Source organism: Podarcis muralis, chromosome 2 (assembly GCF_964188315.1).
Source record: "Podarcis muralis chromosome 2, rPodMur119.hap1.1, whole genome shotgun sequence".
Classification (NCBI taxonomy): domain Eukaryota; kingdom Metazoa; phylum Chordata; class Lepidosauria; order Squamata; family Lacertidae; genus Podarcis; species Podarcis muralis.
This window is the reverse complement of record NC_135656.1, coordinates 36919707-36934728: the sequence shown is the minus strand read 5'-3', so window position 1 is coordinate 36934728 and position 15022 is coordinate 36919707. Positions and strand designations below refer to the sequence as shown.

At 40.6% G+C, this 15022-nt stretch overlaps 1 protein-coding gene and 1 long non-coding RNA gene across 11 annotated transcripts in view; one reads left to right on the top strand and one right to left on the bottom strand.

The window, feature by feature from the left end:
- TNRC6C (trinucleotide repeat containing adaptor 6C) overlaps positions 1–15022 on the top strand; it is a 116211-nt gene that overhangs the window by 94772 nt on the left and 6417 nt on the right. For 8 of the 10 annotated variants that reach the window (XM_077924249.1, XM_077924248.1, XM_077924247.1 and 5 more), the window contains 7 exons: positions 1–84; positions 372–603; positions 1268–1435; positions 2875–3066; positions 3516–3659; positions 10333–10449; positions 14647–14841. In XM_077924249.1, coding sequence (XP_077780375.1) covers positions 1–84; positions 372–603; positions 1268–1435; positions 2875–3066; positions 3516–3659; positions 10333–10449; positions 14647–14841 — 1132 coding nt within the window. The remainder of the gene's footprint in view (positions 85–371; positions 604–1267; positions 1436–2874; positions 3067–3515; positions 3660–10332; positions 10450–14646; positions 14842–15022) is intronic. The other 2 variants (XM_077924252.1, XM_077924246.1) reach the window with 1 other exon arrangement.
- Positions 4173–6306, bottom strand: LOC144326934 (uncharacterized). The gene is made up of 2 exons (XR_013391840.1): positions 6206–6306; positions 4173–4391 (listed from the first exon to the last, which is right to left on the bottom strand). It is a non-coding gene; the product is annotated as an uncharacterized LOC144326934 (long non-coding RNA).

Below are 15022 nucleotides of genomic sequence, written 5' to 3'. Positions count from 1 at the left end.
GCGTACCAACGTTTACAAATCCAGCAGCAGATGTTACAGGCTCAGCGTAATGTTTCCGGACCCATCAGACAACAGGAGCAGCAAGTAGGTGCAACTTGTTGACCCAGTTCCAAATGTAAAGCCTCTAAAGAGTCTAGCATGTTACAAGAAAAAGCTTATTTGTGAAGGAAATCTACTGTGCTGCACGCTTTAATGCAGACATAAATCACACACGGGGCTGACAGACTTCAGTTTCTCTTACCATGTCTGGGATGCATCTAATTCTTAATCTATTGAATTCACTGTCTGCTGAGTGGTTCTAGATAAAGTGCCACAAACCTTTGTTCCATCTAGCATTTGCTTACTTTGTTTTATTTTTTCCTTGCTGCCAGGTTGCACGTACAATCAATAACATGCAGCAGCAGATCCAGCAGCACCAGCGCCAGCTGGCCCAGGCCCTGCTTATGAAGCAGCAGCCACCCCCTCCACATCTATCTTTGCACCCCCCTGCAGGCAAATCAGCCATGGATAACTTTTCACCCCATCCCCAGGCTCCTGGCCTATCTGACCTGCAGACCAAAGAGCAACAGTCTTCACCGAACACCTTTGCTCCTTACCCCCTTGGTATGTGCAGTTATTTAAGGACCTGTTCAGAAGGATGTAAATTACCTAATTATGTATACATACAGTGATTTAACCTGCTTCAGTCTGGAATCCTTTCTCCTGCATACCTCTGCTTCTTAACTAATTTGGCAACTGTGTCCAAATTACTTATTATCTTTATTAATATGCTACCCAAAAACAAAGTTCTCTGGCAGCTAATAATAATAATAATAATAATAATAATAATAATAATAATAATAATACCATTAAAACTGAACCATAACAACATCAAAAAATGGCACAGTGTTAAAAACTTCAGAAGCAGAGTATAACAAAACTCAGGCAGCACTTATACTCTTTTTATCTTGTATAATATTAGAATCCAGGATCCCTGAATGAGTCTGAATGGTAGACGGTTTAGGACTGACAGAACAAAACAACTTAAGTCTTAAATTAACTTACAGAAAATGTAGTGCTAGGTTACCAGTTTAGGTGGTTGTAAGATACTTGGTGGTTGTAATATATTGTCCCTCCCAATTTACTTCTTGGGCCCTTGCTGCTTTAAGCCATGTTTGCATTACTTGTAGACGTAAAAAGATTAGCTTGTGATTTCAGCTTAAAGTGTGATTAAATGCCAAGAATTGGGGATTAAGGGTTTCTTAATAGCCTGCCTACTTCCTCTTAGCTGGACTGAACCCAAACATGAATGTAAACAGCATGGACATTCCTGGTGGTTTGTCAGTGAAGGACACTTCTCAGTCCCAATCTCGCCTTCCTCAGTGGACACATCCCAACTCAATGGATAATCTCTCCAGTGCTGCTTCTCCACTTGACCAGAATCCTAGCAAGCACGGTATGTGTCATCGTTCTAAATACATCAAGTCCAATTGCAAGATTCCACGTTTTTCCGATACATTGGTACCTCGGGTTAAGTACTTAATTCGTTCCGGAGGTCTGTTCTTAACCTGAAACTGTTCTTAACCTGAAGCACCACTTTAGCTAATGGAGCCTCCTGCTTCCGCCGCACTGCCGGAGCACGATTTCTGTTCTCATCCTGAAGCAAAGTTCTTAACCCGAGGTACTATTTCTGGGTTAGTGGAGTCTGTAACCTTAAGCATATGTAACCTGAGGTACCACTGTATTCTTTCCCCCCACCCCAGGTTAGCAATGGGCATTGCAAAGTACTTAACAGAATATAAATTTCTCAATGGAACATTTGTATGTGCAAATATCTTATTCTTGTAATTCCCACCACACACCCCCCACACACATATTACTGCTCATACTGATTTCATTGCTTATATTATTGGTCATAATAAATGTTAATGGCCTAAAAACCAAGAAGGGAAAATCAGTTTGAAAAGTCCAGAACATCAAGCATCTCGACTTTTGAGTGGCTTAGGCTAGTCTTATATCCATTTACTGGGAAGTATGCCCCACTGAACTCAATCAGATTTAATCTCCAAACAGGTAAGCATAGAATGCACAGTTAGAAAATTAAATTACACATGTGTTATATTTTTCTCATTAATCCTTAAATCTTAAACTTTATGAGATGTTAAGAGAAGTTGGCAGGGGCGGAGGTTCACTTAGGTGAGCAGTTTCCAAAAAAGCACACCCCAAAGAGAGTGCAAAATACCTACCAACTGTGTTTGGAATTCATCACATTAATGTAAATTGAATGCAGACTACAACTGTAGGCAGAGCAGAAGTGAAAATTCAGTATTGCCCTTAGTGTCATTATACATTTTAATCCAATACTGAGAGAAACCTGTTTTAGCTCCCTGCTCTTGTTTCAAACTCCCATTTTCTAAACTCACAGCTAATACTGTGCTCTTTAAAAACATTTATGTTTTGTGAGTATATTGGTAAGATTTTTAAGGATCTTAATGATCCATATAGCAAAATGCTTTTGCTGACACTCAGCAAAATACCATGTTGTGTATCTTACATTTTTCATTAGAGTCCTTTTGTTTTAACTTTACTTGACAGTTTTATCAGTAGCAAATCTGTCCCATGCAGGTTTGTTCGAAACAGGTCCCACTGTGTGTTCAGTGAGATTTACACCCAGTAGCAGCTTTAATCTCACGTATCTTTGATACATAACTTTTGAACTGTGTTAGCTACCTTTCAGCCCCAGTTTAACCTGCTATCTTTCACTTAACTGGCCACTGTTACAGATCTGTTACAGATACTTTGCTTTGCTAATTATAGTGACTACCAATAAGAGAAGGAGCCAAATGTTAACCATGCTCTTAATAATCTTGTGCTGTCATCCCACCTTTATTCTAGGTGCTATCCCTGGAGGTCTGAGTATTGGTCCTCCAGGAAAGTCCTCCATTGATGACTCTTATGGCCGGTATGATCTGATTCAAAACAACGAGTCACCAGCTAGTCCTCCTGTAGCCGTTCCTCACAGCTGGTCACGTGCCAAATCTGATAGTGATAAAATCTCCAACGGCTCCAGTATCAACTGGCCACCAGGTAACAAAAAAAATATGTATTCTAGCTTTTAGAGCTTGAAGGTATCTGAAATGTGATACAAACCCCTTTACTGAGGCAATGCTTTCAGTATCCAAATGTTAACATACTAGTTCAGCTCATTCCAGGTGTAGTCTTCCGTAAGATGAAAGTATGAGGAACATTTTGCCACGCTTTTGTTGGGCGAGGCATGCAGGCACATAAAATGTTTTATCCTGGTGTGAACTGGGATAAAACTTCCTACCTGCCTGATACTAGCACTGAATTTGGACAACAAAATCCATCCATCCAAACCTCCCTTATAAAATGTTTTTCTTAAACTTTTTATCAAAATGCCCACTCCATCACCAGAGAGTTGTGTACCTGGTTTCATCTTCTGCGCAATGGTACCTTTTCCCACGCATGTGGATCTTGGTAAGAAATGTGATGTCATCTGATTTCCCCCCAAACAGAATTTCATCCTGGGGTACCATGGAAAGGATTGCAGAACATTGACCCTGAGAATGATCCTGACGTTACACCAGGAAGTGTTCCAACAGGGCCAACTATTAACACCACCATACAAGATGTTAATCGCTATCTACTCAAGAGTGGAGGTAGAGTAATATCCATGTGTCATGTTGCCTTTATTGTTTCCCTTCCTTTCTCTTCAACTTCTGTGTTTTTATAGTATACCCAAGTCTGAAAGCCATCTGTACTCATGACCAGAATTGACATAATTTGCAATTGTATTTGTTCCCTAAGCATTTAGTTTTTAAGCTATAAACAGCCTTGGGTGGCTACCAGTTTAACTAGCAGAATAGCAGGGAACAGCCCTATGTAAACCTTCTCTGCTGGCTGCTTTCCCACCCAAAAAATCACTCCCTTACAGCTGTTCTTTCAACTTGTGGGAAAGGCTGAGCCAGACAGGGGAATGACTAAGCCGCCCCTTCCTCTCTGCTTTCAATTCACAACCTCCTAGTGCTGAATTTTATCTTATTTTTAAGTCAAATAGAGAAAGATGCACATCACTAAATGTCATGTCTAGTTTTGGTCCTTATACTCATGCAACTCAAAACTGTGCCTGAATATCTACTGTATTTCATAATAGCTGTTTCTGCTTGAACATCTGCCTTCAGTTTTGATTTATTTTGACTTTGACCTGTAAGGGTATCATTTGAAGACTTCATCATCATCTTTGAAATTTTAAGCCTGTACAAGTTTTAGTTTAGTGGACAAGTCTTCCATGTTCATCAGAAGTTGCTATGTCACTCTTGAGCTTCAGTAAAGATTTCCTTTTTCCTGTACATTACAGCTGTGAAGTCATAATCCAGTTACAAGCAGCTGTCCTGTTAACAAGAAAGTGAATATCATAAATCTCATATGGGGTGTCATTTGTGATGAGAAAATGGGCTGACTCATCACTAAACCCAGAAGCAGGCAATATATATAAAAATAAAAATAGAGGCCCTATATAGTGAATGTTCTTTGTCACATCTTTATCTGAGCTTCCTCAAACACCAGGCTATTGACTCTACTAACTGGCTTCTAAAGTAGCAGAAACAAGCGCTGCATCTGAAGATGCCTAGCTTATATTGAAGTGACTTTCACTGCCCGGTGGAAGTCATGTAGCAACAATACTAACTGGAGTATAGTTGTGTTGGTAATTTACATTTAACAGGCCTCCCTGTTATAGATTGAGCTGTTTCACTCCCTATCTTCAAGGATGACTATGAATCAGTTTTGTCCTTAGAAGTTCTGTACGTTTGGGTGTATTTTTCAGCTATGTTCTTGGATTTGTCGGCTGGAAAAAATAATTGTTTGTCTCCATTACGCCATCTATGTAGATTTTACATAGAAGTTAGACACATAAGAATAAGAGATTACAGTCAGCAGTAGACATTTGCATGTATGTACAAAGCTCTCTGCCTTTTGTTACCTACATGTACTGTAATACCGTTCTTCTCAACCCAGGCTGTAAATCATAAGGCCAGTGAACTTAGTGTATCTCCCTTTCCTGCCTGGTGGCATCCCTTTGGAATTTAAGGGAATTCAAAATAGCCATTATTTGTGGTCCTTTGCCTCATATTTGTGGGAGCCTTGAAAATCCATCAAAGATGGGGGGGGGGGTGTTTGAAAGGATGCATGCACCACTACATTTGCCTTGGCCCTTTTCTCCCTAGATTCCAAGATGGAACTGGTGCCAGATTTTTCCAGCTTATTCACCCACCCAGCTGCACTGAATGACCCTTTTGCATTCTATGAGTGCAGCTAGACATGATCTATGATTAGCTCTCCAGCTCCTTTTTAACAGTTTAATGGCAACTGTGGAGTGTGCAGTGGAAATAACTGAGCTACTGAGGTGCTGGTGTGGGGTTTCTATCATTTCCTGGCAGAAAGGAAAGGGGGTTTCCTTTTCCTTCCACCATTTTCACAATTATAACTCATTTCCAAGATTCTGTTTCTATCATCATGAAGACATACAGGTACTATATGGCAGCAAATAACAGCTTCAGTGGATGAGGGGCAATTTTCATTAGGTGTTAGCTCCTTGCTTTCCCCCAGTACCAGCATCCTAATTGGATTCATGACAGATAAACACCCTGGACCCGCTCTTAAACTGTTAAAAACAACAACACAACAACAACAACAACCCAGAAACATCTAATTTGATTCTGAGATTATTTCACTGCTGAGCATTACTTTGGTTGAGGGATCAAACGCCACAAGGCAGAGGGGGAAATGAGGGGGGAGAGATGGTAATGAGAGTGTAGACTTGTGGAGTGGGGGAGAGGAATCATAAGTTGTAGGGGGGAAATGGAAATTTGGATACTAAGAGATCTGTACAGGGGGAAGAAGAGTGCTATAGGAAGCATAGAAAAAAATAAGGGAGTAATGGCAGAAACACCTATGAATAGAGAAGCAGAAAAATACAGGATTCAAAGAAAGAATAAAGTATGTTGTTTCCCAGTATAGAAAGAAAAGTGGTTAACAGAGAATGGGTTAAAGAAAATGCAGCATTAAAATTTTCAAGAAAGATGAGTTTCAGTTATTAACCATATGATGTAATACTCTTGCATTAGTAAAAATATAAAAGTAGCCTTCAGTTTGACTGAACTCCAAACTATAATTAGAAGTTGTACAGCCCTGTTTTAATGCATACCTTAATGCAGAAGCTATTCATCCCATAGGCAAAGCTGTTTTCATACTGTAAAGTAGAAATTGATGTTGTAAAATATTATGGAAACCAGAAAAACTTACGGAAAATATCTATTTTGTATAATTCTGTGAACATTTATACATGTGGACTCCTCAATAATGAAGTGGCCAGGTTCATGGTTCAGAAATCACATTCCAGTCCTTCATCACCCCACCCCAAAAGAGTTATGATTCCCTTTTCTGTTTTAGAGCTTCCTCTAACCACAGTTTGCCATCAAAATTAGGCAAATTAGTACTAACCTCCAAGCATCATTTGACCCACAGTTTAAAGTGGATTTAGAAACTGAATTGTCTCCGACCAATCTTTTGAAAGGAAAAGTGTGGGTAATAGAAGGACAGTAGATTGTTCTGGATGGGGAAACCAAGGTGATGAAAAGAGCAGGATATATTTGTACTGCACAGGACTGTGAACAGTGAAGCCTTTTGTAGATGACAAGATTTTTCTAACATTTGAAGCATTCCTAAGACTCTCAGGGCTCAGCATCAGAATGCACATATAGAATAACATGGAAACTTGTTTTGTTTATGTGTTGCTTCTTGGTTATTCTATTGCACAATGAAAAAGTATCTGCATTTTTGGAATGCAAATTTAATTTTAGTATGGTTGACATAATTCCTGTGACTTTGCAACTAGCTGAGGCACCCTGATGCCTATTTATCAGCACATCTTCGTATGCATACTTACTACCATAATTTTATCTATCTTATACATGTTGCCTGGATGTTCAGGTTCTCTGTTAGTAATACAAAAATACCCTGTACATTCAGTATTGAGTGTTGTTCTTTCAGCAGCTGGCATGAGCACAGCTGTGAATGCATTGCCAGAGATGTCTTCTTACAGTCATTAATGACTATGCCTTCTGCTAGAGGTTGCGGACAAATCTTCATCCACAGCTGTTTCTGTATTACAGCTATTTGCCCTCAATGCATATTGAATGTTCTGTCATGCCTTTTTGTCATGATCATTGACAGTTCCACTTTACCTGCATCAAATCTAGGTCACCGTTCTTAGATTCACACCTTTTCCAGTTCATTTTCTCTCATTGTATATGAGGATAGAGGGCATCATACCTGCAATCTTCACACCAAAATAGATTGTCTGTGTTTGGACATAATGTTAAACCACAGTAAAATGTTATTAAAATGTGCCTCAATTCCCCTTGGGCTTGGGCTCACCCTCTTCCCCCTGTGATGCAAGCACAAGGAGATCATTTGAAAACTAGACTGTGGTTAGACTTAACTATGGTTAGTGAAAATAGGCCAGCTTCATAAATTATGGTTCAAAGTTGGCTTATTGTCACTAACCATAGTTAAGATGCACTGGTTTGGACATGGTAATTCCTCCTCACAGCCATGTTGGAAGAGAAGTGGATAGAATGCAAACCCACAGAATGATTGGGCTTGTTCTCATATTGCTAAATTATGCTTTAGTTACTCTGAACCTACCCAGTGTCTTCAGTGCAAGATCTCTCTTCTCAGGCTTTTACTCTTTCACTGGTGTATTTTTACCACAGTATCTGCATTGCTGCAACTTTGACTTACTTCAGCTGTAATGCCAAACCATGCTTTTTCATTAAATGAATGAGCCTCAGGCTGACTTATTATTTCCTTTCTTCAGATGTTTCAGTTCTTTCCCACACTTCCTGGTTCTTAGCAAACACAGAACTAGAAACCATCATTTGATCTTGGTTTCTAGTTCTGGTTTGGAGGCAAACCATGTTGAAATGGCAAACTATGCTTTGCTGAGAACTAGGAAGTATGGGAAGAAATAAAAATACACGAGGGAATGAATGAATGCCCAAGCGTGTGAGGTGCATTCATGTGAGCTGAGCCATAGGGTTGTGTTCAGCTAAGTTTACTCATGGCAGACCCACTGAAATCAATGAACATGACTAAGTTAGGTCTAAGTTAAATGGGTCTACTCTGAGTAAAATTTAGGTGTATACCACTTATAATCTTCTTACATTTATTGCCTTAATGTCTGTAAGCATTCTGCTTCCAAGACTTTTAAAGTAATTTTGGTAATATTTTCCTTTCATAATTTTCCATAGATCCAACTCCCCCCCCCTTATGTGCTAAGGCAGGATCACCACCATATATGGCGAACATATAATCAGGTTGATTTGCTGATTTCCTGGAAGCATGGGAGTCATTCAAGTATACTGTATATATATGCTCATGGGAACTAAAGCACTGGTTTCATGCAACACTCACTGACTGCTCAACTGACTTCCTTATAGTCTGGGATGATGCAGTCCACATGAGTGTGGGATACACAAAACATTATGTAGCATCATGCAGTTTCTTTGTGGGTTTTATACTGTTGGTTTTTCACTGGAGCATTGATCCTGGAGCAGAAGTTATCACACAACTTTGCGTTACAATTGGTTTTAGTATGTATAGTTATCTTGTTATGAAATACTTGTACAAGATAACGGCCAGCTTTTTTCGAGACTCAGAAAATAACATCAACTTTCCATTTTCTGAATTTATATACATTGGACATTATCTTCTTGTAGGGGTAGCAAATGTAGGCAAAAAGCTCAACTAGGCTCGAAAGAGATCTGCTTCCCCTCTGCCCGCCCCCAAGCCTCACAGACATGCATGCAGGTGGTGTGATAGGATGTTAGACAGAAAGGAGCATCTCTGTACATCTCATGCATGCCAGTCCAGTCTGTCCTCTGCCCAATACAAGATACTTACGCTATGACTACAAGTAACTTGCAAGGCCTGGAGAGAAGGGGCTGAATATGTGACGTATGCACAGATGTCCCATCACAGTGCCTGCATATTTTTCAGTGTTTGAGCAGGCAGAGAAATAAAAACCAGGGAGCCCTATTAAAGAGAAATAAAAACCAGGGAGCCCTATTAATGTGGGTGCTGCAGCCGCACAGCATATGGATCGGCCCTGTGTTATTACTGAAAATGCTAGGTGCAAGAGCAAGACATATTGCAGCAAACCAGTCACTGAAGAGTGATTCTCTCATTTAAAAAACCATTCACATATACATCTAGTCTTCACAACAATATAGCAAGGTACCTCAGAGGATATATTCACACAACACAATCTACCATAGATGAGTTCACCGTGGGATCCTTAAGCCTTTAAGATGAATGGCTGATGTTTGCTCCACCACATCTGAAAACTTGGATAGTCCCTTAATTTATTAGAATAGAGTTGTTGTCCACTTGTATAGTAATGCTAATGTTAGATTGGATTCGATTATTTGGGCTTTCCCCCTTGAGATTCTTCCTTCATATATAAGTTACCCATACCAACAAGATGCCATGTGTGTAAGTCATGTTTAGCCCTTCTGACTATATAAATAACTTCTAAAGTAATTTGTGTGCCTCTGTCTAAGAAGCATTACAAGAGAATTTATAATTCCAGGTGGCTTCTAGCAACTTGACCACCCTATTGGTTTTCAATAGCCTGAATGTGGCAGTTGCACAGTGGCTGCAGAGCACTAGACGTGACACTCGGCTCCCAGGGCAGATTTGTGGAGGCATTTGGTCCTGCAGCTCTGGCCTTGGCCTGTGATGTGACTTATTTTGCTGAGGCTTGTGGGAACATCCCATGCCACAAAGCTGGAGGGGGTGGGATTGGCTGGTGACAGTTGCAGGGATTGTCGAAGGCAAGTGGGGCCGAGATGAGCACATCTGTCTGACCTGCCTTGCACAGAACGATGCTTTTAACTTTCTGACACATGGGTCACCACAACTGATATAGCTGCATCTTCATAAACATTTTTCATCTACGATTCATGTATCCTGGATACGGTGGCAATGAATGTCACCTTCTTGGAAATAACAGTTTAAGGAGAGTTAGAATGTATCCTTCTGCATGGGCACAACTACCCTTGTCACCGTGCCACCCTTTTTTGGTACTTAGTTCTGCTGCATCGGATCATGCTTCCTATAACATTTCATTCCTAGACCTCAAAGGCAAGGCTGGGTTAGCATCTTACCTTGCATGGTTTCTGTTTGCACATGACGGTGTTAGAATTGCATATGCTACAGTAGACACCATTCTGCCCATCTTTCTTAGTTGCTTCTTTGCTGGTTCTGCAGGGTCATCCCCAACATCATCTCAGAATGCCACGCTGCCTTCATCGAGTGCCTGGCCACTTAGTGCCTCCGGCTACAGTAGCTCTTTCAGCAGCATTGCATCCGCACCTAGCATTGCAGGTACGACCAATGGTCTTTCTACTTAGAGTCCCTCTTTATCCACAAAGAGAGGAGGTTCTTGAAAGGCTTCTGCTCAATGTGGTAATGATGGTCCTATAGGTGTGCGCATGTCTTTTGTATACTGTGCTCCTTCAGTCCAGTAACTGTCCTGAGAGTTTGGCAGTGATGAATATGTAATGGGGATGTTTGGCACTGAAAATACTTCAAAATGAGAAACATAAATTAGAATGCCAATGCCTTGGTGCATATTGGACTAAATTCTTGGTGCATATGGACTAAATTCTGTTCATGAAAACAGGAAAGCTTTTGACCATCATTCAAACTAGCTTATACTGTTTCATCAACAGAAGTTGTGGAATAAAGAGCATAGCTTGTCTGATGTTGTGTTTCTCATTTCCTGGAAATAAGTTGATCAATACAACCAAAGTCTTTCACTTCTCCTTGTTCTCCCTTCCCTTCCCAACTTTGCCTACCCATCTCAGCAAATGTCTTGATGAAGCAGAAAGTGGGCAGTGTGGTCACTGTCAACATATATGTGGCTGAAATTCCATTGCATTATTTCTAACACATACCCAGCAATTTTCAAGATGCTGTCAGCAATCTTGCTTTGTTCAGCCACCCTGGGATCCATAGGTGCAAGTGGACTCAATTGGGAAAACAGGGGGCAGCAACAAATTGTGTCCTTATTGCCCATCTCTAAATTCCCAAGTGGCCTTCTTGATCATGCCCTTTTCATATGATGCATCTTATTACAAATGAACACCTGTGCTTGTATTGTAAAGGTAAGATTTGTTTCCAAACAATAAATAGCTTGCCTTATTCAGGGCCAGCCTAAACTTTTGCCCAATTGAAGCAAAAAGCCCTACTGTCTTGGTCCTGTGAGTTCCTCTTTGACCTGGGGAAGGGGGGGTGAACAAAACAGGCCATAAAAGGTTTTTTGGCAATGCTTAGCCTGGTTTTCTTCCCAGCGCCATAGATAGGAAAAGGTGATGAGCTTGATCCCTTCATGTTGTAGGAGTTCATGGGAAGGCCCAGCTTCTCCTCCTCCTCCTCTCCTCTCTTTTCTCTTCATTTCACATGTTTTGTTCCTACCTGGAGACAGGGGCTAGGTCAGCAAAGTGGAGGGTAACTTGTGCCTTATCTCACATTGCCCATGAACCAGGAAGGAAGCAGCCAGTGCAGCTTTTAATCACAGTGCAGCTTTTAATCATTGTGCCATGCACCCCCACATTGCATATCACACACTAGAAGGGGTGGGGCACAATGCTTTTACTGCGAGAACAGGTGCTTGCTGCTTACTTTTTTCCTGAGCAGTGCTGAGGACTTTGTATATGCAAACTTTCTCAAGTTACCCTTGCCACTGCCACCTAATTTTCTCCCAGAGACGTGGGGCTTCAACCTGCAGATACTGCCAGGCCTACCCTAACTAGAATGAAAATGCCAGCAATGTTGCAGTTATAAATTTATGCATTTTAATTGATTGGCCAAAATAAGACACTTAACATCTAGCAGATAGGTAATTTTTGAGAGCCATGATCAAAATGTTAATATGTTGACATGATACTGTTTTATTTTGGTCTCCAGACTGAAGACTGTGAGGGTGTTGGGTTTCCCACTGCTGAAAATGGAAAGGAATGCTGAACTCCTTTTCAGCCAGCAACTGGACAGCCCATGGATCTGATGTTTTTTTACTGTAGCCCAAAACCTCAAAAATATTTTGAACATTTATTTTTCCTGCTTTTGAGTTACATGGTCTTCTTACAGTACTTTGGCCCCCTTGATGTAAACAATATGTAACCTACCACCACAGCTGGATGCAGGCCTAGATAGTCCAAATGATAATTCCAGTAACTGTGAATTTCTTAATGGGCAGTTTAAGCTGAAATCTGTAAGTAATAGGGAAAGCTCAGCTGTTTTTCTTTACTAAGCCCACACTGCCTGAAGTCCTGAGAAACTGGTGTACAGCTGGAATCTTATACTCTATTTCAGATCTCCCCTCTCCACGGGCTTGCTTTGGGAACCATATGGGGCAAACAACACAGAATAGACACCAAAAACGGCTACATGAGCACAGGTCTGCATGAATGTAAATGATCTTGGTGGCTTGTGGAAACTTTTTTTACAGCTCACCAATGTCATTTACATTCATGCAGACCTGTGCTCAGGTAGCCATGCTTTTGGTTTCTTATATTTGTGTACCCATTAAGGCTTGTATCCAACCAAGTTCTTCTTTCAGCTCAAGGGCTTTTGTCTGTGCAGTGGAATATCTTCTTCCCATGTGCCGCTGTCCCCAAATCAGTTCTGGGGGTTCCCCCAACCCTCCTGAGCAGATGACAGGCATGGGGACAAGAGAGGGAGAGGAAATCCCATTGCACAGGCAGAAGTCCTGCATTAAAAGGACAGCCTCAGTGGCTACAATCTTAAATCTTCAGCTCTTTAGTTTAAGCAGTAAAGCGTGTATTTTTAAAAGATTACCTGTTAACAATTCTTTAAAAGGAAATAAAACAAGTTTACTTACCCTTAATTTTAATTTTTATGCACTGCTCCTTCATGTAGCTTTTCTCCTAGTACTATTTTTACTTATCATTTATCTACTTCAACCATTTATATACTGCTTAACAACGTAAGTCTCTGGTGAATTGTGCACTGACCATGTGAGAACCAGTGACATAATGGTAAAACTGTTTTGAAAATGTTTTCTTTTTTAAAAAAATGAAGATTCAACATTGAATATTACTTTTAAATCAGACTCATATGGTTTGTAAGACCATTTTCGCAGCATTTAACATTTTTATCCTTTGAGTTCATCTTGTTGAAAAAATTGTTTCTAGAAGGAGAACCAACTTGACTGCAGGTGAATTCACACACATCACAGCTGTACAGTTTGTACACAATATAAGGACTAGGTCCTGGTTCTTTTTTCTTCTTTTTTTTTAAGGAAGGCCACACAAGTTTGAGGTTCACATTGGGACAAGGCTGTGTGTTTAAGTTACACTCTCACAGCACAGGGCATACTCCGTGGTAAATGTGTTTAGTACTGCATGTGTGAACCAGTTTCCTCTCTTTATATACATGTGAAAATATTTTAAGGCTGGGAAGTTATCTTGCATTTTTCTTACTGACCTCTAAGTACATCATTTATATGATTGATGCTTAATAATGTGCATTTCTTTGCTTTCGTTGAACACATACCATTCATTTCTGGTAGTGATGATTAAAAGGAATCAGAAAGGGATGTGTGATTGTAGGAATAAATGTTGTGCCATGAGGGGTCCTTGTGGAAACATTTCAGATTAATATAGGAGATAACAAGATGAGGAACTCCCTTCTCTCTTTTGCTCCCTCCTCAGAAAGAAGGAGAGAAAGGTGCTTCTCTCATTTCTGGGATGGCAGTTGAGAGGTCAACTCTCTCCCCTCTGAGAGCCAAAGTAACAGCTGTCAAGGTACAAGAATGCCAATGATAGTGTAGACTCAGTAATACACTATGACTAAAGGATGCAGAAGGAGCAAGATCTCCCTGTCTCTTGCATCCTTCATTCCCATCATCCTTTCCCCACAGATAACAGGAGAGGAAACAGTTAACATATTGTTAAGCAAGAAACAGCCTGATGTGGTCTCTTACTGCTTTCAGGCTATCTAGAAACAGTTGGAGAGCACCCAGGGTAATTGCTGGGCAATAACTTAAGATGTCAACAATTCTCTTCCTCCTGTGGATAGAGAAGGAGGAGGAGGAAGAGGAGAAGGCATGAAATATGGTGATGGGGCAATGGGGCTTGTCAGCAGATCACTTTTGGAACTAGCAGGGGACTTGATCCACCATAACCTCTAGCATACCCAGAAACAAACATGACAGTTCCTCCAGTTCAAGAAGACGAAAAAAAGACTGATGTTATGTGCTTAGTGATTTAAAACCTGTAAGTAACTTGTTTTATTCAGAAGTCAGATTAATTTCAGATCTTACAGTTTGGACTCTGGAAGCATTCGCTAATGGGACTTTTCTCCAAACCAGGAGGAACAAATGTTTAAAGGCTGTGGATTAATTATGCAGATATATTAGCAAGAGAAGCTCTGCCAGTTATTATCAATGTTTGCTATAGTGCTTATTATGCTGGTGTAAAGAGAACAGAACCCTGGGGATCACTCAGTGTCCCTATACTACATTCTAACAAATACATGAATTGCATTTCTCTGTTGCAGGTAAACTGTCAGACATCAAATCAACGTGGTCCTCTGGCCCAATTTCTCACACACAAGCCTCTCTGTCCCATGAACTGTGGAAGGTGCCCAGAAACACTACTGCTCCTACAAGACCACCTCCAGGCTTAACAAACACCAAGCCATCATCTACTTGGGGTGCCAGCCAACTGGGTTGGACCAGCTCTTACTCCTCTGGTATTCCTGACTCCTGTCTTTTTTCCTTTCCTTGGGTTTTGTTTTTTTTGGGGGGAGGGGGAAACGCAACAACTTTTTTGTTCTTATCCCCTCTCTGTGTTCAGATTTTTTAATGTAGCAAATCTGTAGGCCTCAAAGGGTGAGTGGAATGCACTCATTTGCTGGATTATTCCTGAGATGG